Raw genomic sequence first — 17,704 nt, 5'->3', positions numbered from 1 at the left:
CTCTGCCTTGATGTTACTGATGCTGCTGTAGGTTATCCCTCTTCCAGGCTAGAGAAAGCTGCCTCCATGCAATAAAGCAAACCCTTTGTGCTGGAGATCCATGCTGGAAATGGAAACCCCAGCGTGGGAGCCCTGCAGGACCTCATCAGACAACAGCTCCCTTGTTAAGGCTCTGTGGGTCTGATGAGCTATGTCCGTTGCTCTGCAGGGCTCTCCAGCTCTGGGACTTGTGTCTGGCCTGTGGTTTTGGGGTGGAAACAGCTGGATTTAGGCCTGCCTGACTTCAAGCTTGGGGAATCTGCCCTGGGGGGCATGGCTTAGGACTGAGCTGCTGCAATGAGGGAAGCAGGGAGCTCTCCATTCCCTTCTTTCCCACCGTGGCTTGCCCCCTGAGGTTTATCTGGAGACCTGCTCATGCATCGTAGCTCTGTGAGGTCCTTGTAACCTGCTCAGCTGTGAAACCTCTGATGGAGGAAAGGTTTTCTGACACCCAGGGCTGAGTGCCTGTGGATTTACTGATGGAGGTAGGGCAGGGGGTCCGCATTCCCCCCTCTGAGACCCTGCTCCATGGTCATGTGTGAAGAAGCTCCCCAGCTGAGTGATGGCCATTCCTGGGTAAATAAGAGTGAATGATGGGGACTCCCACCCCTTTGGGCAGTTGTCCTGAGATTCTGGGGCCACTTTTCTTCAATTGCTTATTTCTGACCTTAAAGAATGAACACGTTCATCTGAAAGGATGTTCCTCCTGTCTTTCAGAGCAGCTTCGGTGAGAGACAGCAGCTTCATTGAGAAGATGAAGAAGACGGTAAGCTGCTTGCTCTGGCTCCATGGGGTGCTGAGAAGGGAGCTCGTGTCCTTCCTTCCCCTCTGTCTAGCTGTCACAGAGAGGACTGGTTTGGATGCAGACGCATGCATCCAAAATTGAAGTGAAATTGTGGTGCAAAAAGAGAGTAACACGAGGTCAAAGTCAGGAGGGAAATGGCAGAGACTTTAAAGTCATTGCTTGGCTGTTGTTCATGTGCGTGCTTGTTCCCAAACTGGCTCACTCTGGAATGGGAATTGTACACAGAACTGGCAGCTTTTGGCTGTGCTGGACTGGACACAAGAGGAAGCAGAGGAAGAAGCAAGGGCTGGATGTATTTCCTGTTTCACTTCAAAGCAGCTGGCTTGTGGCAGAGTAGGAGCTCCGGTGCTTAGGCACTTTGCCAGAGCTTTGGGAGCCTTTCTCATCCAGGGAGTTCCCTGTTACAGGAGTCACACTGCAGCCTTGAGGCTGAGGGTAGATCTCGAGGGTTTATTCTTTACTTTGGGTGTTTGATCTGAGTCACCTCTCTGAGGCTGACAAGAGTCATGTTCGTAATACCACTTGTAGTTGTGTGCCACAGACCCAGCGGGGAGTCCTGTACAAGCGCAGACTCCTGGTTGCCTTTAGGTTGCTGTGCAGGGCTCCTAATCCTAGGTGTTTCCTTTGCCTCTAAGATGTGCTCATCCATGCATTTGCTGAATGAATAATCATCATTTAACAGGGATTTCTCCTTCTCTCCAGGGGCGGAACATAGTGGTTTTCTATGGTTCCCAGACGGGTACAGCAGAGGAGTTTGCCAATCGTCTCTCCAAAGATGCTCATCGCTACGGCCTGCGGGGCATGGCAGCAGATCCAGAGGAGTATGACCTGGTAACTTAACCATGAACAGCCTCAGGATAGGCAACATCCTTTTAGTGAACCCTAAAAACCCAGAAGGAGCCGGACCAAGGGATAAGTTGCCCTTTTAGTGGTGTCATTTAGGGAAGAAAAGATCAGCCTGAGAGATGCAGAGATGGGCTTGGTCCTTGCTGTGGAATGCTGCAATATGACTGAAAGAGGAAGGTAACCTGGAGTGTTTGGGAGTTGAGTCATCCACTGGCAGCATGAAACTTGCTCTGTTCCTTCAGTGGTTAGCATTGATCCCATACTGGTGCAGTCTTGGGCAGAGGCATTGACATTGTGGTGTTCTCCAGAGTGAACAACAATCCTGGTCCCTTAAAGCTTTGGACAATCCCATGATTTTTTCTGGTGGGGTAGAAGTATTGGCTTGCAGTCAGTGAGGGTGGTTACCTTTATTTCCCATGCCCTTTTGGGTGGGTTTGGCCTTTCCCAATCCCATTTGTAATCAGCTGCTTGCCATTGCATGGTGCTGTTCTGCACACCAGAGCTGTAGAGTAGGAATAGGCTTGCCCAGTAACCACACTGCAGGATCCTTGAGGATTTATTCTTTCCTTTGGCTGCAGTCGGACCTGAGTCGCCTCTCGGAGATTGATAAGTCCTTAGCTGTGTTCTGCATGGCCACGTATGGGGAAGGGGACCCCACAGACAATGCCCAAGACTTCTATGACTGGCTGCAGGAGGCTGATGCTGACTTGTCCGGTCTCCGGTTTGCAGTAAGTGGCTCCATTCCAGTTTATGTTGTATTTGGGCAGCAAAGTCAGAAGCCTTCCATTGTGCCTGCGCATGGCTTGGGTGAAGACACAGTGTGATGTCTGTGCCTGTGTCAGATGCAGTCCCTTTTCATGGACACTTGCAAACATCTCTTTGTGGGCTTTAAATGCAAATATTGGAGAACTCTCTTCGCTCCCTAAATCACAAGGGTTTGCAGGGAATGTCTTGCCACAAACAGGCAGCAGGCTGTCAAGGTCTCTAAATGAGTTAGAGGCTGCTTCTGCTGTTCAGAAGCTAATTGAGCAGCCCTGGGCCAGATCTGCTCCCACAAATTAAATCACTTGGTGCAGTGTGGAGGGAGCTCTTTTCCTCTGCTGAATAATTGGCTGAGACAGCCACCTCATCTAAACCCCAGCCAAATTCCTTAGGCAGCACATTAACTGCAAGTGAGGAGAAAAGCCAGTGCTGGAGATGTTAAGCTGCTCTTTATAAAGCAGTGAGCAAACATTTGCTGAGCTGCTTGTGGGAGGCAAGGGACAGCAATGGGTGTCCAGGCTCTTACTGGTCCCTTGAGGAGATGGTGCAGGCAGCTTTTATATGTGCATCCTCTTGACATGCCTGGGGTGCTGGTGCCTCCTGATTACTCTCCAGTGGTAGATTCTTCCTCAAGGCCCACAAAGAGCTGATGGGGAGCTGGGAGAGGTCTTGCTGTCTGTCTTCAACATCCCTTACTGAGTGATACTGCTCAGAGGATGCCAACAGGGTGGGAGGAGTCAATCCTTTGCTTCTCCATGCTCATCAGTGTTCCCTTCCAGGTCTTTGGGCTGGGGAACAAGACTTACGAGCACTTCAATGCCATGGGGAAGTATGTGGATAAGAGACTGGAAGAACTTGGAGCCCAGCGTATCTTTGAACTTGGGCTGGGAGATGATGATGGCAAGTGAGTAGCTTGGCTTGGAATGCCAAAGCATGTTGGAAGGAACTTTGGCAGGGAGTTGGCTCTACTGCTGAGACAGCAATAAACTCCATAGGGATAGCTATGGGAGCTGGCATGCCTCTGAATTTGTGTCTGTCTGCTCTCACCCACAATCAGATCCCTGTACCCTTAGAGTATCCTAGGGGATCCTGTGTCTGGAAAATCCCACATCACCTTTAAATGACCATAATTACGTACCTGAAGAGGTTTTGCAGTCTGCTTTGCGCTGCCGCAGCTCCATTGCTAACCCAGCCTGTATGGATAAACTTATCTATCCCTGTGGTGCAGGAAAACTGTTTCCTTGTGAACTGTTTGTTTAATGGTGGAAGGCAGCAATTTTCCACCTTGGACAATGATTTTTCTCTGGGTGCACCCTGTGGGTAGCAGCGTAACCTGGGAAAATCACATCATCCTGTGGCTTTACCTCAAAGGGCAGCAAGATCTGATGGACGGATGTGCTGTGCGTGGGAGGCTCAGCATAGAACAATAGGCATTGCTATGGTGGAATCTGCCTCCGAGGAGGGTGACCTGGTGGCAGGAGTAGGCAAAGGGGAGATGAGTTAAAGATGAACCTGGGCAACGGAGCCTTCCTTGGTACAGTAGGTGAAGGGAGGGGTGCCTGGTATAGCAACAGTTCCCAAGGAACCTGAAGATGCTCCCCTGTGGGCATGGGGAGGTACTAAACTGCTTGGGTCCAGGGACAAATGCCTTTTCCCATCGTGAAGGCAGGGAGTCCATAGGGATCTTGGCGAGCCACAGCTCATTGAATCTTTCTTTTGCCTTGGCTAGCCTGGAGGAAGACTTCATCACCTGGAGAGAGCAGTTCTGGCCAGCAGTGTGTGAGCACTTCGGGGTGGAGGCTACAGGAGAAGAGTCCAGGTGGGTATGGGAGCAGGTTCTTTTGAGTGCCAGGGAGATTGGCCACCTCTGACTGCGGCTGTGCCACCAGCCCTGAGCTGCTCTTCCCTCTCCAGACTTGTGAAGTGCTGCTTCCAGCTGTACCTTGTGATTTCCAGCTTGACTTTGTCCTCTTTCCCCCTTCCTCTTCCAGCATCCGGCAGTATGAGCTGGTGGTGCACACAGATGTGAACATGAACAAGGTCTACACCGGTGAGATGGGTCGTCTCAAGAGCTATGAGAACCAGAAGCCGTAAGTGCCAGTACACCCTGGACAGGATCAACTGATGGATCCTTGCTCTTCCCAACACCACCCACTCTGCAGGCAGGATCATTCCTGCAATGCAGCTGTGGGGAGGTCTCTGCCTGAGAGAAATGGGCTCAGATCTCCACTGGGGCTCTCAGATTCCCCAGTTATGAACCATAAGTTGTGTGAGGATGGCTGCGTTCACATGTGCTGTTTGGGTGGTACAAATGACTTCCTGAGGTCACTCAGAGCCTGTCCTCACCTGGGGTAGCTAAAATGCACCACGGGTGCTTGCCCTGTTGCTGTGGGGAGATGAGCTGTATAAATTAAGGCCAACCTGAAGTATTTCTTTGGGGTGTGACAGTCCCTGGCTAGCAGCAGGAGCATCATTTGTTTAGTTCTGTGGTGCGCTTTGAAACACAAACCAGGACAGTCCTGTACTCACATGCTGGGAGCCTGCCCTGGGGGCAGAGGGAACGTGCCTGGATGCAGCCAGCACTGAGGAGGGTAACAGGGGGTGCTTGTCTTCCCTTCCAGGCCGTTTGATGCCAAGAACCCCTTCCTGGCCCAGGTGACAGAGAACCGCAAGCTGAACGAGGGTGGAGAGCGGCACCTCATGCATCTGGAGCTGGACATCTCCAATTCCAAAATCAGGTAGCTTCCCATGGGAGACTGCGCCTCTATGTTGGTAGGAGCAGTCTGCACCAGGAGCAAGGAACAAGGATGTGGCACTGGCCTCATCCAGCACTTCAGCAGGGGACCCTGTTCTCCTAACCACTTAACACTGCCTCTCTGGGCTTCTGTACCACCTATCAGGTACCCCACATGAGGACTTGCTCCCAGCTCTTGCACTACAGAGGTTTTGAGCTGCTTTGTTCCTTGCCTGTCACAGAATTGGCCTGTGCCTGCTGGAAGTCTGACCTGGTTGAAATCTGTAGCAAAAACTGCTGTTATCTTGGAGGTTCCTTGTGAAAACCCTGGTTCCTAAAACCATTATTCCACAATGGTCCTTTCTGCTATTGCTGGTGGCTGATTGGGATCCCTGATTGTGCAGGCACTGTGTAGCAGCTCAGATCTTGGTGTGGTCCTGCTGCCCCTTGCACCAGCCCGTTTGTCATCCAGCTGAGCAGGTTGGGGTGGATGGGAAGCAGTTTCATCTGCTCTCCTCCTGCTCTCATGCCAGGTATGAATCCGGGGACCACGTGGCTGTGTTCCCAGCCAACGACTCCTCTCTGGTCAATCAGATTGGTGAGATCCTGGGCACGAATCTGGACACTATCATGTCCCTGAACAACTTGGATGGTGAGTATGGATCACCCTGAATGTTTGCAGTTTTCCTGCAGCTGTGGCCTCTGTCCTTTCCACCAGAGCAGGAGCCAGGTCACCTGCAGGTCCCATAGGGCACCTCCAGGAAGACAGAGATGTCCTGTTGCCACTCAGAATGCCATGGCATTTTAACAGTGGCACAGAGCCTGCTTGCTGCGAGCCAGCTGAAGTGGGTCAGTTGTGAAATGCACTTGTGTGCCATTCAACAACACATTATGCAACAGCACGCTCCTAATTACAGAGCATCAGCCCACCAGAGCATCCCTCTGCCACAGCAGCCCCGGCGCTCAACAGGGGCCATAGTGTGTGAGATGCTGTTATTCAGCCCTTGGAGGAGGCACAGCAGGGAGCACTTGTGCTGATACAAAGAGCTCTTCTTGGGCAGGGCTCCCAGCAGAGGTGGCCTCTGGCAGGAGGGAGATGGCAGCTGCTGCCCATCTTGCTCCTGAGGCATCGGATATGGTCGCCCAGAAGCTTTAAGAGAGCTCCTGTCTCTGATGGACCTCTTAATTTGTGGAACTGGATGGCTCCAGCCTTGTCTGCTGGTGCTTACCTTTCCCAAGGGGGCTCTGAGCACAACTGTCCGTGGCCAAAGGAGACTGAGAACACTTTTGAGGCCAGATCTGAAGGAGGCATAAATGTGTGAGGCCAAATTAGCTGTGGAGAGCAGGCACCCTGCTTGGTCTGGAGTTTATTGAGTGCTTCTGTGTATGGGTATCCCAGGGCAGAGAGCCCCACTTGGTGAAGCACAGGGTATATTGTTTTGCTGATAAGCTGCCAGGCAGCATCTGTGGAACACAAAATGGGTTACTGGGAGATGGAGCTGCTTTAACGTGGGATCAGGGCTGATTGAGCCCAGGGCTCCCTGAAGCCTGTTCCCCTGCTCTATCTCCAGCTCTCATCCACTACCTGTATCTGCTGGCACGAAACCTGACATAGCAGCGTGTGGTTGCTGACTTGCAGTTTCTTTTCCTCTCCCTCCTCTGCAGAGGAATCCAATAAGAAGCATCCCTTCCCCTGCCCCACGTCCTACCGCACAGCGCTCACGTACTACCTGGACATCACCAACCCGCCCCGCACCAATGTGCTCTATGAGCTGGCTCAGTACGCCACAGATCCCAGCGAGCAGGAGCGCCTCCGGAAGATGGCATCGTCTGCTCCCGAGGGCAAGGTGGCACCCGTGGCCTTCCCAGCATCACTGCTGGGCTCAGCTGGGTGCCGGGGTGTCCCCAGAAGGGATGCAGAAAGCTGGGGGTTTGCTGCTTTCATAGGGCAGTTGTAATGCCTGTGCCCTCCTTGCCCACAGGCTCTGTACCTCAGCTGGGTGGTGGAAGCCCGGAGGAACATCCTGGCCATCCTGCAGGACATGCAGTCGCTCTGCCCCCCCATTGACCACTTGTGTGAGCTCCTGCCCCGCCTGCAAGCCCGCTACTACTCCATCGCTTCCTCCTCCAAGGTGAGTGTGCAGGGCTGAGGCTGCTGAGGGACCCCTTCAGCTGCAGCCCCACGGTGCCATGGGGGGGGCTGCACATGGGGAACTCACCCTGGCAATGCTTTCTGTGAGAGGGGCACCTTTAGTTCTCTGTATGCATGAGAAGAGGGGGTCATCCCAGCTGCCACAGGGAGTGCAGAGGATCCCACACTGCACCTGGCTGTGCCTGGATACCACCACCCTCCTGTACAGCCCTGCTCCTCTTCACTCATAGGCCTTGCTTTCACGGCTTGGAAGGAAGGTGGCACTTCAGGGGTTGGTCGAAATTCACTCATTGCTTTGTGCCTGAAGCCCTTGAGGCTGTTGGCATTACTGAGGGGGGAGCTCAGTGCTCCTGCGATGAGTTGGGTGTAAGACAGAAGCCCCGTGTGGGGTCCAGTGGGTGGTTTGCTCTGCCTTGATTTGTTGGGTTAAACTCCTGCTCCCTGAACACACTGAGCTGTGGGGCTGTCTCTGCCTGGCACTGACCCTTCCCTGCAGGTTCACCCCAACTCCATCCACATCTGTGCCGTGACGGTGGAGTACAAGACCAAGACGGGGCGTGTGAACAAAGGGGTGGCCACCAACTGGCTCAAGGGCAAGGTGCCCACCGACAACGGGAGCAGCTCCCTGGTGCCCATGTATGTGAGGAAGTCTCAGTTCCGCCTGCCCTTCAAACCCAGCACCCCCGTCATCATGATCGGACCGGGCACCGGCGTCGCTCCCTTCATGGGCTTCATTCAGGAGCGGGCCTGGCTCAAGCAGCAGGGTGAGTGCCCCCGGGGACCGGAGCCGCTGCAGGAGGGTGCTTTGTGGCACCAGGTGGTGCAGCTCATGCTGTTCACATCACCCATGGGTTTAGCCAAGAGCCCGGTGAACAGCAGCGAACGGGTTTCGCTCAGCGTGAGGATGCTTTGTGCTCCTATGGGCCATAGAGGGGGGCAGAAAGACCTGAGTCAGTTCTTTGTCCTCTGCCCCCATGTCTCTGGGTAACCACAGCCATCACTTAGACTCATTTCTATGGTTGCTTCTGAGAATAGGTCCTCGAGCTTCCCCTCAGGAACAGAAGCAGTCACAGAATCCCAGACTGGTTTGGGTTGGAAGGGACCTTAAAGCTCATCCAGTTCCAGCCCCTGCCACGGGCAGGGACACCTTCCACTAGAGCAGCTTGCTCCAAGCCCCTGTGTTCAACCTGGCCTTGAACACTGTCAGGGATGGGGCAGCCACAGCTTCTCTGGGCACCCTGTGCCAGCACCTCAGCACCCTCACAGGGAAGAGCTTCTGCCTAAGAGCTCATCTCAGTCTCCCCTCTGGCAGGTTAAAGCCATTCCCCTTGTCCTGTCCCTACAGGCCCTTGTTCAAAGCCCCTCTCCAGGTTTCCTATAGCCCCTTTAGGCACTGGAGATGCTCCAAGGTCTCTGCCTCCCTTGGGTTGGCAGAATTAGGGGAGGGGGAAGGACAGGGCTACCAGATGCAGCTGATGGTGCTGTGTGTCTGCAGGCAAAGAGGTGGGTGAGACGGTGCTGTACTACGGCTGCCGCCACGAGCGCGAGGACTACCTGTACCGTGAGGAGCTGGGCCGCTTCCAGCGGGATGGGGTCCTCACCCAGCTCCACGTCGCCTTCTCCAGGGACCAGGCTGAGAAGGTACCACCCTGCTCCCCTGCCTGTGTGCCTGATTGCCCCCCATCAGTGGAGAAAGACCCCAAGGGCTGGAGGTTTCCCCTTGCAGTCATAGGAGCACCCAGCACCACCGCTGTCTTGTGCAGCCATGTCCATGGGCTCTGCTTCCCCACGGGCTGTGGGGCTCTGCTCCCCTCGCCTCACTCCTGCGTTGTTTCTTACCAGATTTATGTTCAGCACTTGCTGAAGAAGAACAAGAAAAACATCTGGAAGCTGGTTCATGAGGGGAATGCTCATATCTACGTGTGCGGGTAGGTCCAGTGGCAGGGAAACCATTCCTGTTCTCAGGAAGATGAGGGGGACTCGGTGTTATCAGGGTTACACTGTCCTTGTCCAGGGGAGGGCGATGGGTTGGGGTGGAACTGTCCCTGTCTGGGTGTCAGGAGGTGACAGGGGATCTGATGCCTCCCTCATGGTCCCCTTGCTTCCAGCGATGCTCGCAACATGGCCCGGGATGTGCAGAACACCTTCTACGAGATCGTGGCCGAGTTTGGGAACATGAGCCAGCCCCAGGCCGTGGACTATGTAAAGAAACTGATGACAAAGGGCCGGTATTCCTTGGATGTCTGGAGCTAAGAGCGGGGCCGCAGAGGGAACAGGTCCCCAGCCTGGGCCCACGGGAGGTGGGAAGTGCCTGCTCGCCCGCTGCTGCTGTGGGTGATGGTGTCCCCAGCACCCAGCTACCCTGGTGTCACTCCCAACCCCTCCTGGGCCATGGCAGCCCCAGGGCAGGCTGCGTGCCCTGGGGTGGATGGGGTTGATAGGGGCAGTGGGGTAGCTGGGGCTGTGGTGCTGCTGGTACCCAGGGAGCATCTCATGGCACCAGCACTGAGGTAGGGATGTGGCTGATGCAGGGCAGAGGGGATGGATGGTGCTGGGGGAGCTCTGGGGTCTTTCCCTGCCTTGTCCCGTGTGGAGCAGCCAGCATTGCCCTGTGCTGTGGGGCTGGTGTGAGGGCACAGCATGGGCACAGCACTGCCCTGTGCCACCAGCACCCCACAGGGACCCTGCTCCGATCCCCACTGCCCACCTTTGCTGCAGCAGGGAGGGGATGCCTCTGTTTGGGGGGGTCTCAGCCCTCAGGGGCCCTGCAGCTCCCCTGTGCCCAGCCCCTTCCTCCTGCTGTGCACAGTCATTTTATAAATAGTTTTTATTTTAACATCTTTTGTGATTTAATCGGGGGGGGCGGGGGGGAGGCACCTTCAGGCTGTCCAATGGCTCTAAATTATTTAAATACATCTGCCCTTGGAATAAAACCCCTCTTTGTGTCATTTGCTTCCTGCTCAGTCTCTGCTGGGCCACAGCGATGGCTCTGCACTGGGGCACAGCACTCGAGGGGGGGTCAGAGCTTCTCTTCTCCCATCTCTGGGGACACTGAGGTCCTGCTGGGCTCAGCTTGGCCAAAGGGAAGGTGTCCACAGCACCCTTCACCCCAGGGGCACTTGGTGATGTTTCTTCCCCCCCTCCCACCCCAGATGCTCTGTGTCAGGGCCCTGCTGCCACAAGAGCCAAAACCACAGGAGCTGTTGTGACACCACCTCAGTGACCGAGGCAGCACCTTCCCTTTATTGTCCTAAGCGCATCCTCCAGAGATGCCGAAGGTGCTGTTTGCACAGCTCCAGGATGAAGCCTGGATCAGGCTCGTGGTGTTCCCACCCCTCTGGTGCTGTGGCTCCTCCACCTCTGCCCTGTGGCTTGATGGTAAAGCAGGAGCTGGGGTAAGAGCCAGCACTTCCAGCTGATTTGGAACATAAAGAGGGATGCCTGTGAGGGCCTTGGCCACCCCAGGAGCTGTGGAAGGGGTGGCCATCACCCTTGGACACAGCCTTGTCCCAGTGGTGCATTGGGATGGGGAGCACTAACAGAGCTGGGCTTGACCCCAAGGACCAGTAACTGTCTTCAGGGCAGAGAGGAGGGAGCAGCAGCCCCGGGCACGCAGCTCCCCTGCAGGTAAAGGCAGATGGGGCAGGCGGTGCAGGATGCTCCCAACTCCAGAGGAGTGACAGGGACACGGATCCAGCACTGCAGAGAACACACGGTCTGTTCCCATCCCACACCCAAGGAATGGGGTGAGACACCAGAGTCCGGACGGCATCAAGGAGATAGAGAGATGGGAGATGGAGCTGGTGGGGAGAAACAGTCCTGGCCCCCACGCTGCCCCACTTCAGTGCTGCTTCATGTCCTTGTTCTTGTTCTGGAATTTCTGGTGCACAACACGGAGGGTGGTGAAGAAGTTGCCCAGGAAGAGGATGAGGAAGGGGAGGCCACACATGAGGACCTATGGAGGGATGGGTGAGCAGGAGCAATGGGTGAGGGGCACCCTCTGCCCAGGGACCCCCCCTTACCTGCCACTCCTTGCATTCTGGGTGCTGGAGCATCCGGAAGAGGGTGACCGCATTGTAGAGCTGCCAGAACTGCAGGAGAGAGGAGAGTGAGGGGGGTTTAGGCTCAGCCCCACGTTGATGCTCACCCAACTGCTACCTTTGGGCACAAACACCAAGCACCAACACAAGTGGTGGAGGTTGCGGGTGCTCTGGAGGGAAGAAAAGGCTCAGTGTTTGTTGAAAGCACTTCCCAGCATCCACACTGTGCAGCTAAAGCAGCCTGCAGGGGCCATGGTGATGCTGGGAGGACTGGAGCAGCTCTGCTCTGGAGCCGGGCTGAGAGAGCTGGGCTGGGGCAGCCTGGAGAAGAGAAGGCTCCTTAATGGGAGACCTTAGAGCAGCTCCAGTGCCTAAAGGGGCTGCAGGAAACCTGGAGAGGGGCTTGGGACAAGGGCCTGTAGGGACAGGCCAAGGGGAATGGCTTTAACCTGCCAGAGGGGAGACTGAGATGAGCTCTTAGGCAGAAGCTCTTCCCTGTGAGGGTGCTGAGGCGCTGGCACAGGGTGCCCAGAGAAGCTGTGGCTGCCCCATCCCTGGCAGTGTTCAAGGCCAGGTTGGACACAGGGGCTTGGAGCAAGCTGCTCCAGTGGAAGGGGTCCCTGCCCGTGGCAGGGGCTGGAACTGGATGAGCTTCAAGGTCCCTTCCAACCCAAAACAGTCTATGACCTGTGCTGCCAGGAATACAGCAGGATCTGCTCCCACCTGAGGCTCTGGCCTCTTGCATCAGTGTGCACTCACATGACCGAAGAAGAGGAAGGGAAGCAGGAATGTGAGGCCTCTCCACATCCAGGACTGGAAACCCTCTGCAAAGGAAGAAGGTTTTGAGGGCCTGAGAATATGCCAGCTGGGGCCCGGTGGCCCCAGGACAGCAGGAGCAGGGGACCATCCACCCTATGGGATGCTGCTGCCTCATGGGAGATGCTGCTCTCAGAGCTTTGGCTTCACTTGCAGCTTTCCCTGCTTCTGCCAGTGATAAACCAGAGTCAAACTAACCCCGAAACTAAAGCCACTGTCACCACTGCCTTGACCAGAAACCAGAGCTCCCAGTGAGCCCAGCACCAGGCTGGGATGGAGGCAGTGGTGGCAGCAGCTCCGCTGGGATTGGGAAGATCCGAGCTTACCCACGGTCAGGTCCATGTTATGCCTCTCGCCCAGTGCTCGCAGCCGGTACAAGCACCCGCTCTGGTAGTAGTACTGCAGGAACTGCACGAAGCCTGCAAGGAGGGAATGGCCATGGTTAGCGCGGGCCCAGGCATCAGCCTGGCGCTGGGACACCACCACACTGCCCATCCCAACACCAGGATGGAGGCCAAGGGAAAACCCAGGTGAGCCCAAGAGCTGGGAGCAGCTACAGCCAGGTCTGCCCATGCAATGGAGGCAGGCAGGCATGCCCAGCCCTCTGTCACACCCCCCCATGGCAGCACTTACTCTGATACATGGAGAAGGAGAGAAACTGGTTCCTGAACATCTGGTACATGAGCCCATCTGGCCTGTGGAGAGACAGGTGTGGGGTAAGAGGAGGCCCAGCCAACCCTGCCTGGTGAGGAGCACGTGGAGCTGACTGTTAGACCCACAGAGCAGGATTATGGCCATGGCTTGGGGCTGTGAAGGCACCTGAGCCATCCCTAGCCCAAGCAAGGACCCCCATGAGATGGGGGACACAGACTTACCATGTCAGCATGATCCCCGAGAGGAAAGTAGAGATGTAGTGATGGAAAACCCACCAGCCTTTGATCCTGGAAGGCAGAAAGAGAGAAGGGGTGTCAGGTCTTGAGCACCCAAACACGCATCAGGAGAGCAGGGCCCCTTCCACTGCTGCTCCACCTTCCCACACCAGCTGTGCTTGGGGAGCTCCTCCTGCCCCTCTCCTACAGCTCATCCCCAGGCTTTGCTACACACCCCAAGTAGGAGGACCCTGGTCCCTTGGGAAGCACGGAGCTACGTGATGGGTCCCAACTCCCAACAACTTCTCCTTACAGAGGACAACTTGCTGCATGCCCCCTTCCCAAGCCCATGGGACTCACTTGGATCCATTGTTGATCAGGATGCTCTCCCGGATGGTGAGGGTGCAGTAGTACCACACCAGGAGGAAGTTAAAGACAGCGTCTGTCACCCTGGTGTCACACAAAGCAGGGTGTAAAGGCAGCAGCAGAGGCACTGGGACAGCAGGATGCCCACCAAGGCAGTGAGAGCTGCTTCCCCACCATCACCATGGCCACAGTGAGATCACAGCAGCCACAAAAGCCACCCCCACTCCAGGGCAGCAGCCAGATCCTTTGCCAGGATCTCCTCTGGACCCTTCAGGATGGGACAGGAGGACACAAGGGCTCTGGGAGGAGATCCCTGCCCAGTATCCAAGCCAGACTCACCTGGTATTGACAAGGAACCTACAGGAGAAGGAGATAATGAGTAAGATGATGGTGAGGTAGAGCTTGAACTTCTCATACTCATCTTTATAGGCAAACCTGCAGGGAAACACAAGGACAGGCTTGGAGCAAGGTGGCTGCTAGAAATCTGTGTCCTCCCATCCCACCTGGCTGGGCAAAAGTGATGTTCCATTGGGGATCACTAGGACATGCTCAGGAAAGGCCTTATCTCCCTGGTATTCCTGAGCAGAGCACACCAGGCTGCTTTCACAAGGTCAGACACCATCAAGGACTCTGGGCAGATGGATGTGTCTCCAAGGAGAGGCCTGGGGAATGGAGGGAGGGAACATGAGCTCACGGCTGGGGACCTCTGGCATTGGTGTCCCACCATGGGGATTCTCTCAGGAGCCAAAACCAGCCCTTGGTGTTTCCCCAAGGGAAGAGCAGGGGGTTTGCCAGTGGCTGCATGGGTCTGTCTCTCCTGGAAGTCCCTAACACAGGGGAAACCCGGCACGGCATCGGTGGAGGATCCTATTTAGCTTGTCAGAGCTGAGGGTCCAGCCCAGCCCAGCAGCCATGGTGTAAGGAGTTGAGGGCTCAGCTGGTTCTGGATGCAGAACCCGCACCACGCAGGCCATGCATCTGCACACGCAGCAGCTCATCCCGGAGGAGCTGCCGTTGTTCCCTGGTGCCAGGGGGTCCCCAGCCAGGCAAAGCACCGGGTGCAGGAGCCGTACTTGGCCTGCTTGCTGAGCAGCGTCACGTTCACGTTCCCAAGCACCAGACTCAGGTACAACCTGGGGAGAGAGCAGAGGCGTTAGGACAGGCAGTGCTCTGCAGAGCCATCCCATGGGATCCAGGAGCTCCCAGCTGTCTCCCACCTGGAGCTGCCAGGCAATGTGACTGGCACAAATGCGCTGGCATCGCCTCCCAAGGGCATGGGGACGCATGGCTGAGCACACCCCGCTCCTGGTTTGGGCCGGGATAGGGGTTATTTCCCTCCTAGGAACTGGTGCCGTGCTCTGGTTTGGCTTTAGTGTGAGAATAACGCTGATAACACAGCGATGGTTTAGGATAAGTGCTTCTTAGCAACAAGGACTTCCCAGTTTCCTGTGCTCTGCCAGTGAGGAGCTGCACAAGAGGTTGGCAGGGAGCAGAGCCAGGACTGCTGACCTCAACCGGCCAAAGGGGTAATTCCATGGCAGAGAACATCAGGCTCAATACAGAAACTGGGGGGAGCTGGGTGGGAGCCACTGGTTGGGGATCAGTCAGCGAATGGTGAGCAACTGTATTGTGCATCATCTGCCTGTCTCAGGCTTTATTCCTCTCTCTTTTCATTATGATTATTATTATTATTATTACATTCTACTTTATTTCCATTACTAAACCTCTCAACCCACAGGTTTTACCTTGTTCCTATTCACCCCATCCCACCAAGGGGGGACTGAGCAAGTGGCTGCCTGGTACTTGCCTGCTGGTGTGGTTAAACCCCGATAACACCCCATGTCCCACGCGTACGGGGGTGTTACCAGGGCTTCCCCTGGCCCATAGCCACCTTTCAAGGGCAGATGCAGGCCACCAGCAGGCAGAGGCTCAGCCTGGCTCCTGCCCAGACATCCTCCAGTGCGGCTGTGACGCTGTCACCAGGAGCAGGGTGACAGCCCCAAGGCTGCGGATGGAGGATGTGGTGTTTCCCCCTGGGACAAGGTGCCTCTTACCCGTTCTTCTTTGGCAGGTAGGCCTCCATCTCAAAGAACACGTTCTGCCTCTCCTTTATCAGGCTCTGGGTCTCCTGGATGGTCTCCTGCTGTTCGGGGCTCGCATGGGCTTTGCATCTGGGAGGAAGCAATGTGCTGGCATCAGGATAGCATCTGAAACACACTCAGCATGCGCTGGAACTCAATACGTGACTGTCTCAGGCAAGGACACCGCAAGGACAGGGAGGATGGGCAGGAGGCAAGTCCATGACTCCATGTGCAGAGCGAGCTCCTCTGTCAGGCTGGGATGTTGTTCAAGGAAAGGAAGCAGGAATGAGAGCGAGGTGAGGCCAGATGGGTCCTTTCACCCTCCAGGAAGGATGAGGAGAGCTCTGTACAGCTCAGGTTTCCTGCAAAGCCCTTGGAAGCTCTGAGCTGCAAACAAGGCACAAATGGGGGCAGAGGAAAGGGGAGCTGAGGGAAATCCTCCTGGGTGAGCTCAGAGCTCCACAGCTCTTTGCTACCAGCGAGGCTGCAGGAAGGGCTGTGCTGTGAGGTCTGACAGTCCCATCCTTCACAGGACAACAGCTTACTTCTTGAAGGACAATGCCAGCTCCTTCAGCCGCTTCTTCTGCCGTGCGATGGAGCTGGAGATCCCGTCCTGCAGCTTGGTTAACTCCTCAAGCTTCTGCTTGTACAGCTTGTGGTTGTCCTGGGAAGCAGAGAACACCACGCACTACAGCTGCCTGCCCTCTGTGAAGGTATCTGCTGCCTTTAACTTCACCTGCAGGGCACTGGTACCTAGAGCTGTCTGCATAAGGACAGGCGTGTCTGGGGACAGCCTGAGGGCAGAATCAGCCCCTGGGGATGCCCATCCCCAATCCCAAAGGATTTATCTACAGGTGCATGCACATCCACATGGCACAGCCTGCTCCTGCCTTTCCCATGGCTTGGGTCTGGCCCCCTTGTGAAAGTTTAGCCAGCAACATGGTCCCGCTGCAGGGATGCTCCCATCATTGGGAATCCATTGATTGTGGCATAGGGGAATGGAAAGCCTCAGGGGGAAAACACACAGCTGGTGGCAGGGATATAACTGAGAGCCACAGCCACACAGGAGCGGTGGCTTTGGCTGCAGGGATGGGATGAGCAACATTCCCTGCCTGGAGGTTCATGCACCACCAGCTCGGGGCTCCATCCCAAGCACCCCGAAGGAGCTGGGACAAGGAGGCTGCAGCCAGCCCCCAGGGCAGTGGTAACCCAACCGCACCTGGGTAAGGCCAGATCCTATTCCTCACTATATTTAGAAGGGGAAGGCGAGAGCACGCTGGATCAATGCTGCTGCTTGTCCAGGTCAGCTGCAGCACAGCCTCAGCACCACCTCCCCCCGGGGACTCAGTGCTGCTCACACCAACCCTTGGACCAGACCTTGACACACACACACGTTTCAGCTGCCGTGGCTGTTATCGAGCAGCTCATCATCAGCTCTCAAAGGAGAAAGGTGAAACGGGGATGCAGAGGAGGCAAAGGACCCCTTCTCCTTCTGGTGATGATGAGCGGCAGGGTGGGCATGGAGCCCAGAGTGCCCCGGCAGTGATTTATGTCCCAGTCTCTCCATGAACTTTCCCATCGAGCTTTCCTGATCCCCACCTGGAATCCTCTCCTGCTCTGGAGTTAACTGAGCGCAAGCGGCTGTTGTGATGGCGCCTTCAGCCGTGCTCAGGACCCATCCCAGGAGCAGGGGCTGACCCGGGACATCCACGCAACCCTTATGGAGCAAGAGGAGGTTTCTCAAAGCCTCCCTTGTCCCAGATCCGGGCCCAGCCGCAACACATCCGCTCCCGGGAGGGAAGGAGGGGGAAAGGGAACGGGTGCAGATGCAGCACAGGACCCTTGCCCAACCTTCTCCTTGGGTGACCGTTGAGTCCTGCCCGCTCCTTGCCCTGCACCCAGCGCCCCGGGGTCCCACAGAGCCGCTGCGGGCCCCACCGGTACAGGGGGCTGTGTTCCCGGTGGGATCCCTGCTCCAGCACCCGGCTTGGAGCTGAGTGGAGCCGGAGCCCCCGTGCGCTTCACCCCGCTGCCCTCAGCGCCCGGCCCCGGCGCAAGGGTGCCGGTCCCGCCGTACCTGGATGCGCTGGAAGCCGTCCTGCAGCTCCTCCCACTCCCGCAGGCACTCGGCTGCCGAGCCCGCCATGGCCGACATGGCGGCGGCCTGACCCGGCGGCCTGAGCTCGCGGCCCGC

General features: G+C 56.2%; 2 protein-coding genes across 6 annotated transcripts in view; one reads left to right on the top strand and one right to left on the bottom strand.

The window, feature by feature from the left end:
• The window catches only part of POR (cytochrome p450 oxidoreductase), a 28,654-nt gene extending 18,584 nt beyond the window's left edge, over nt 1-10,070 (top strand). The window contains exons 4-17 of the mRNA XM_080629970.1: nt 757-805; nt 1,547-1,675; nt 2,269-2,418; nt 3,232-3,356; nt 4,182-4,271; nt 4,444-4,542; nt 5,074-5,190; nt 5,720-5,838; nt 6,852-7,033; nt 7,169-7,318; nt 7,835-8,102; nt 8,834-8,979; nt 9,181-9,266; nt 9,447-10,070. Coding sequence (XP_080486096.1) covers nt 757-805; nt 1,547-1,675; nt 2,269-2,418; nt 3,232-3,356; nt 4,182-4,271; nt 4,444-4,542; nt 5,074-5,190; nt 5,720-5,838; nt 6,852-7,033; nt 7,169-7,318; nt 7,835-8,102; nt 8,834-8,979; nt 9,181-9,266; nt 9,447-9,591 — 1,855 coding nt within the window. The 3' untranslated portion in view covers nt 9,592-10,070. The remainder of the gene's footprint in view (nt 1-756; nt 806-1,546; nt 1,676-2,268; nt 2,419-3,231; nt 3,357-4,181; nt 4,272-4,443; nt 4,543-5,073; nt 5,191-5,719; nt 5,839-6,851; nt 7,034-7,168; nt 7,319-7,834; nt 8,103-8,833; nt 8,980-9,180; nt 9,267-9,446) is intronic.
• A 481-nt stretch (nt 10,071-10,551) lies between these two features.
• On the bottom strand, nt 10,552-17,692 carry TMEM120A (transmembrane protein 120A). 5 transcript variants are annotated; one of them, XM_080630212.1, is made up of 12 exons: nt 17,588-17,692; nt 16,056-16,174; nt 15,484-15,600; nt 14,503-14,562; nt 13,769-13,864; nt 13,424-13,513; nt 13,070-13,135; nt 12,828-12,889; nt 12,521-12,613; nt 12,138-12,202; nt 11,361-11,429; nt 10,552-11,293 (listed from the first exon to the last, which is right to left on the bottom strand). In XM_080630212.1, the coding sequence occupies exons 1-12, from the start codon at nt 17,663-17,665 to the stop codon at nt 11,180-11,182; spliced, it is 1,029 nt and encodes a 342-aa protein (XP_080486338.1). In that variant the 5' UTR covers nt 17,666-17,692; the 3' UTR covers nt 10,552-11,179. The 5 variants fall into 5 exon arrangements, 4 of the variants coding, with proteins under 4 accessions (XP_080486338.1, XP_080486339.1, XP_080486340.1 ...); XM_080630213.1 differs by having other exon boundaries at nt 10,552-11,218; XR_013958085.1 differs by having other exon boundaries at nt 11,233-11,293; nt 12,102-12,202.
• Nucleotides 17,693-17,704: the final 12 nt, after the last annotated feature.

The sequence above is a fragment of the Psittacula echo genome (assembly GCF_963264785.1).
Source record: "Psittacula echo genome assembly, chromosome: 15".
Lineage (NCBI taxonomy): Eukaryota > Metazoa > Chordata > Aves > Psittaciformes > Psittacidae > Psittacula > Psittacula echo.
Note: the sequence above shows the minus strand (reverse complement) of the source record. Positions and strands in the feature narration are given on the sequence as shown.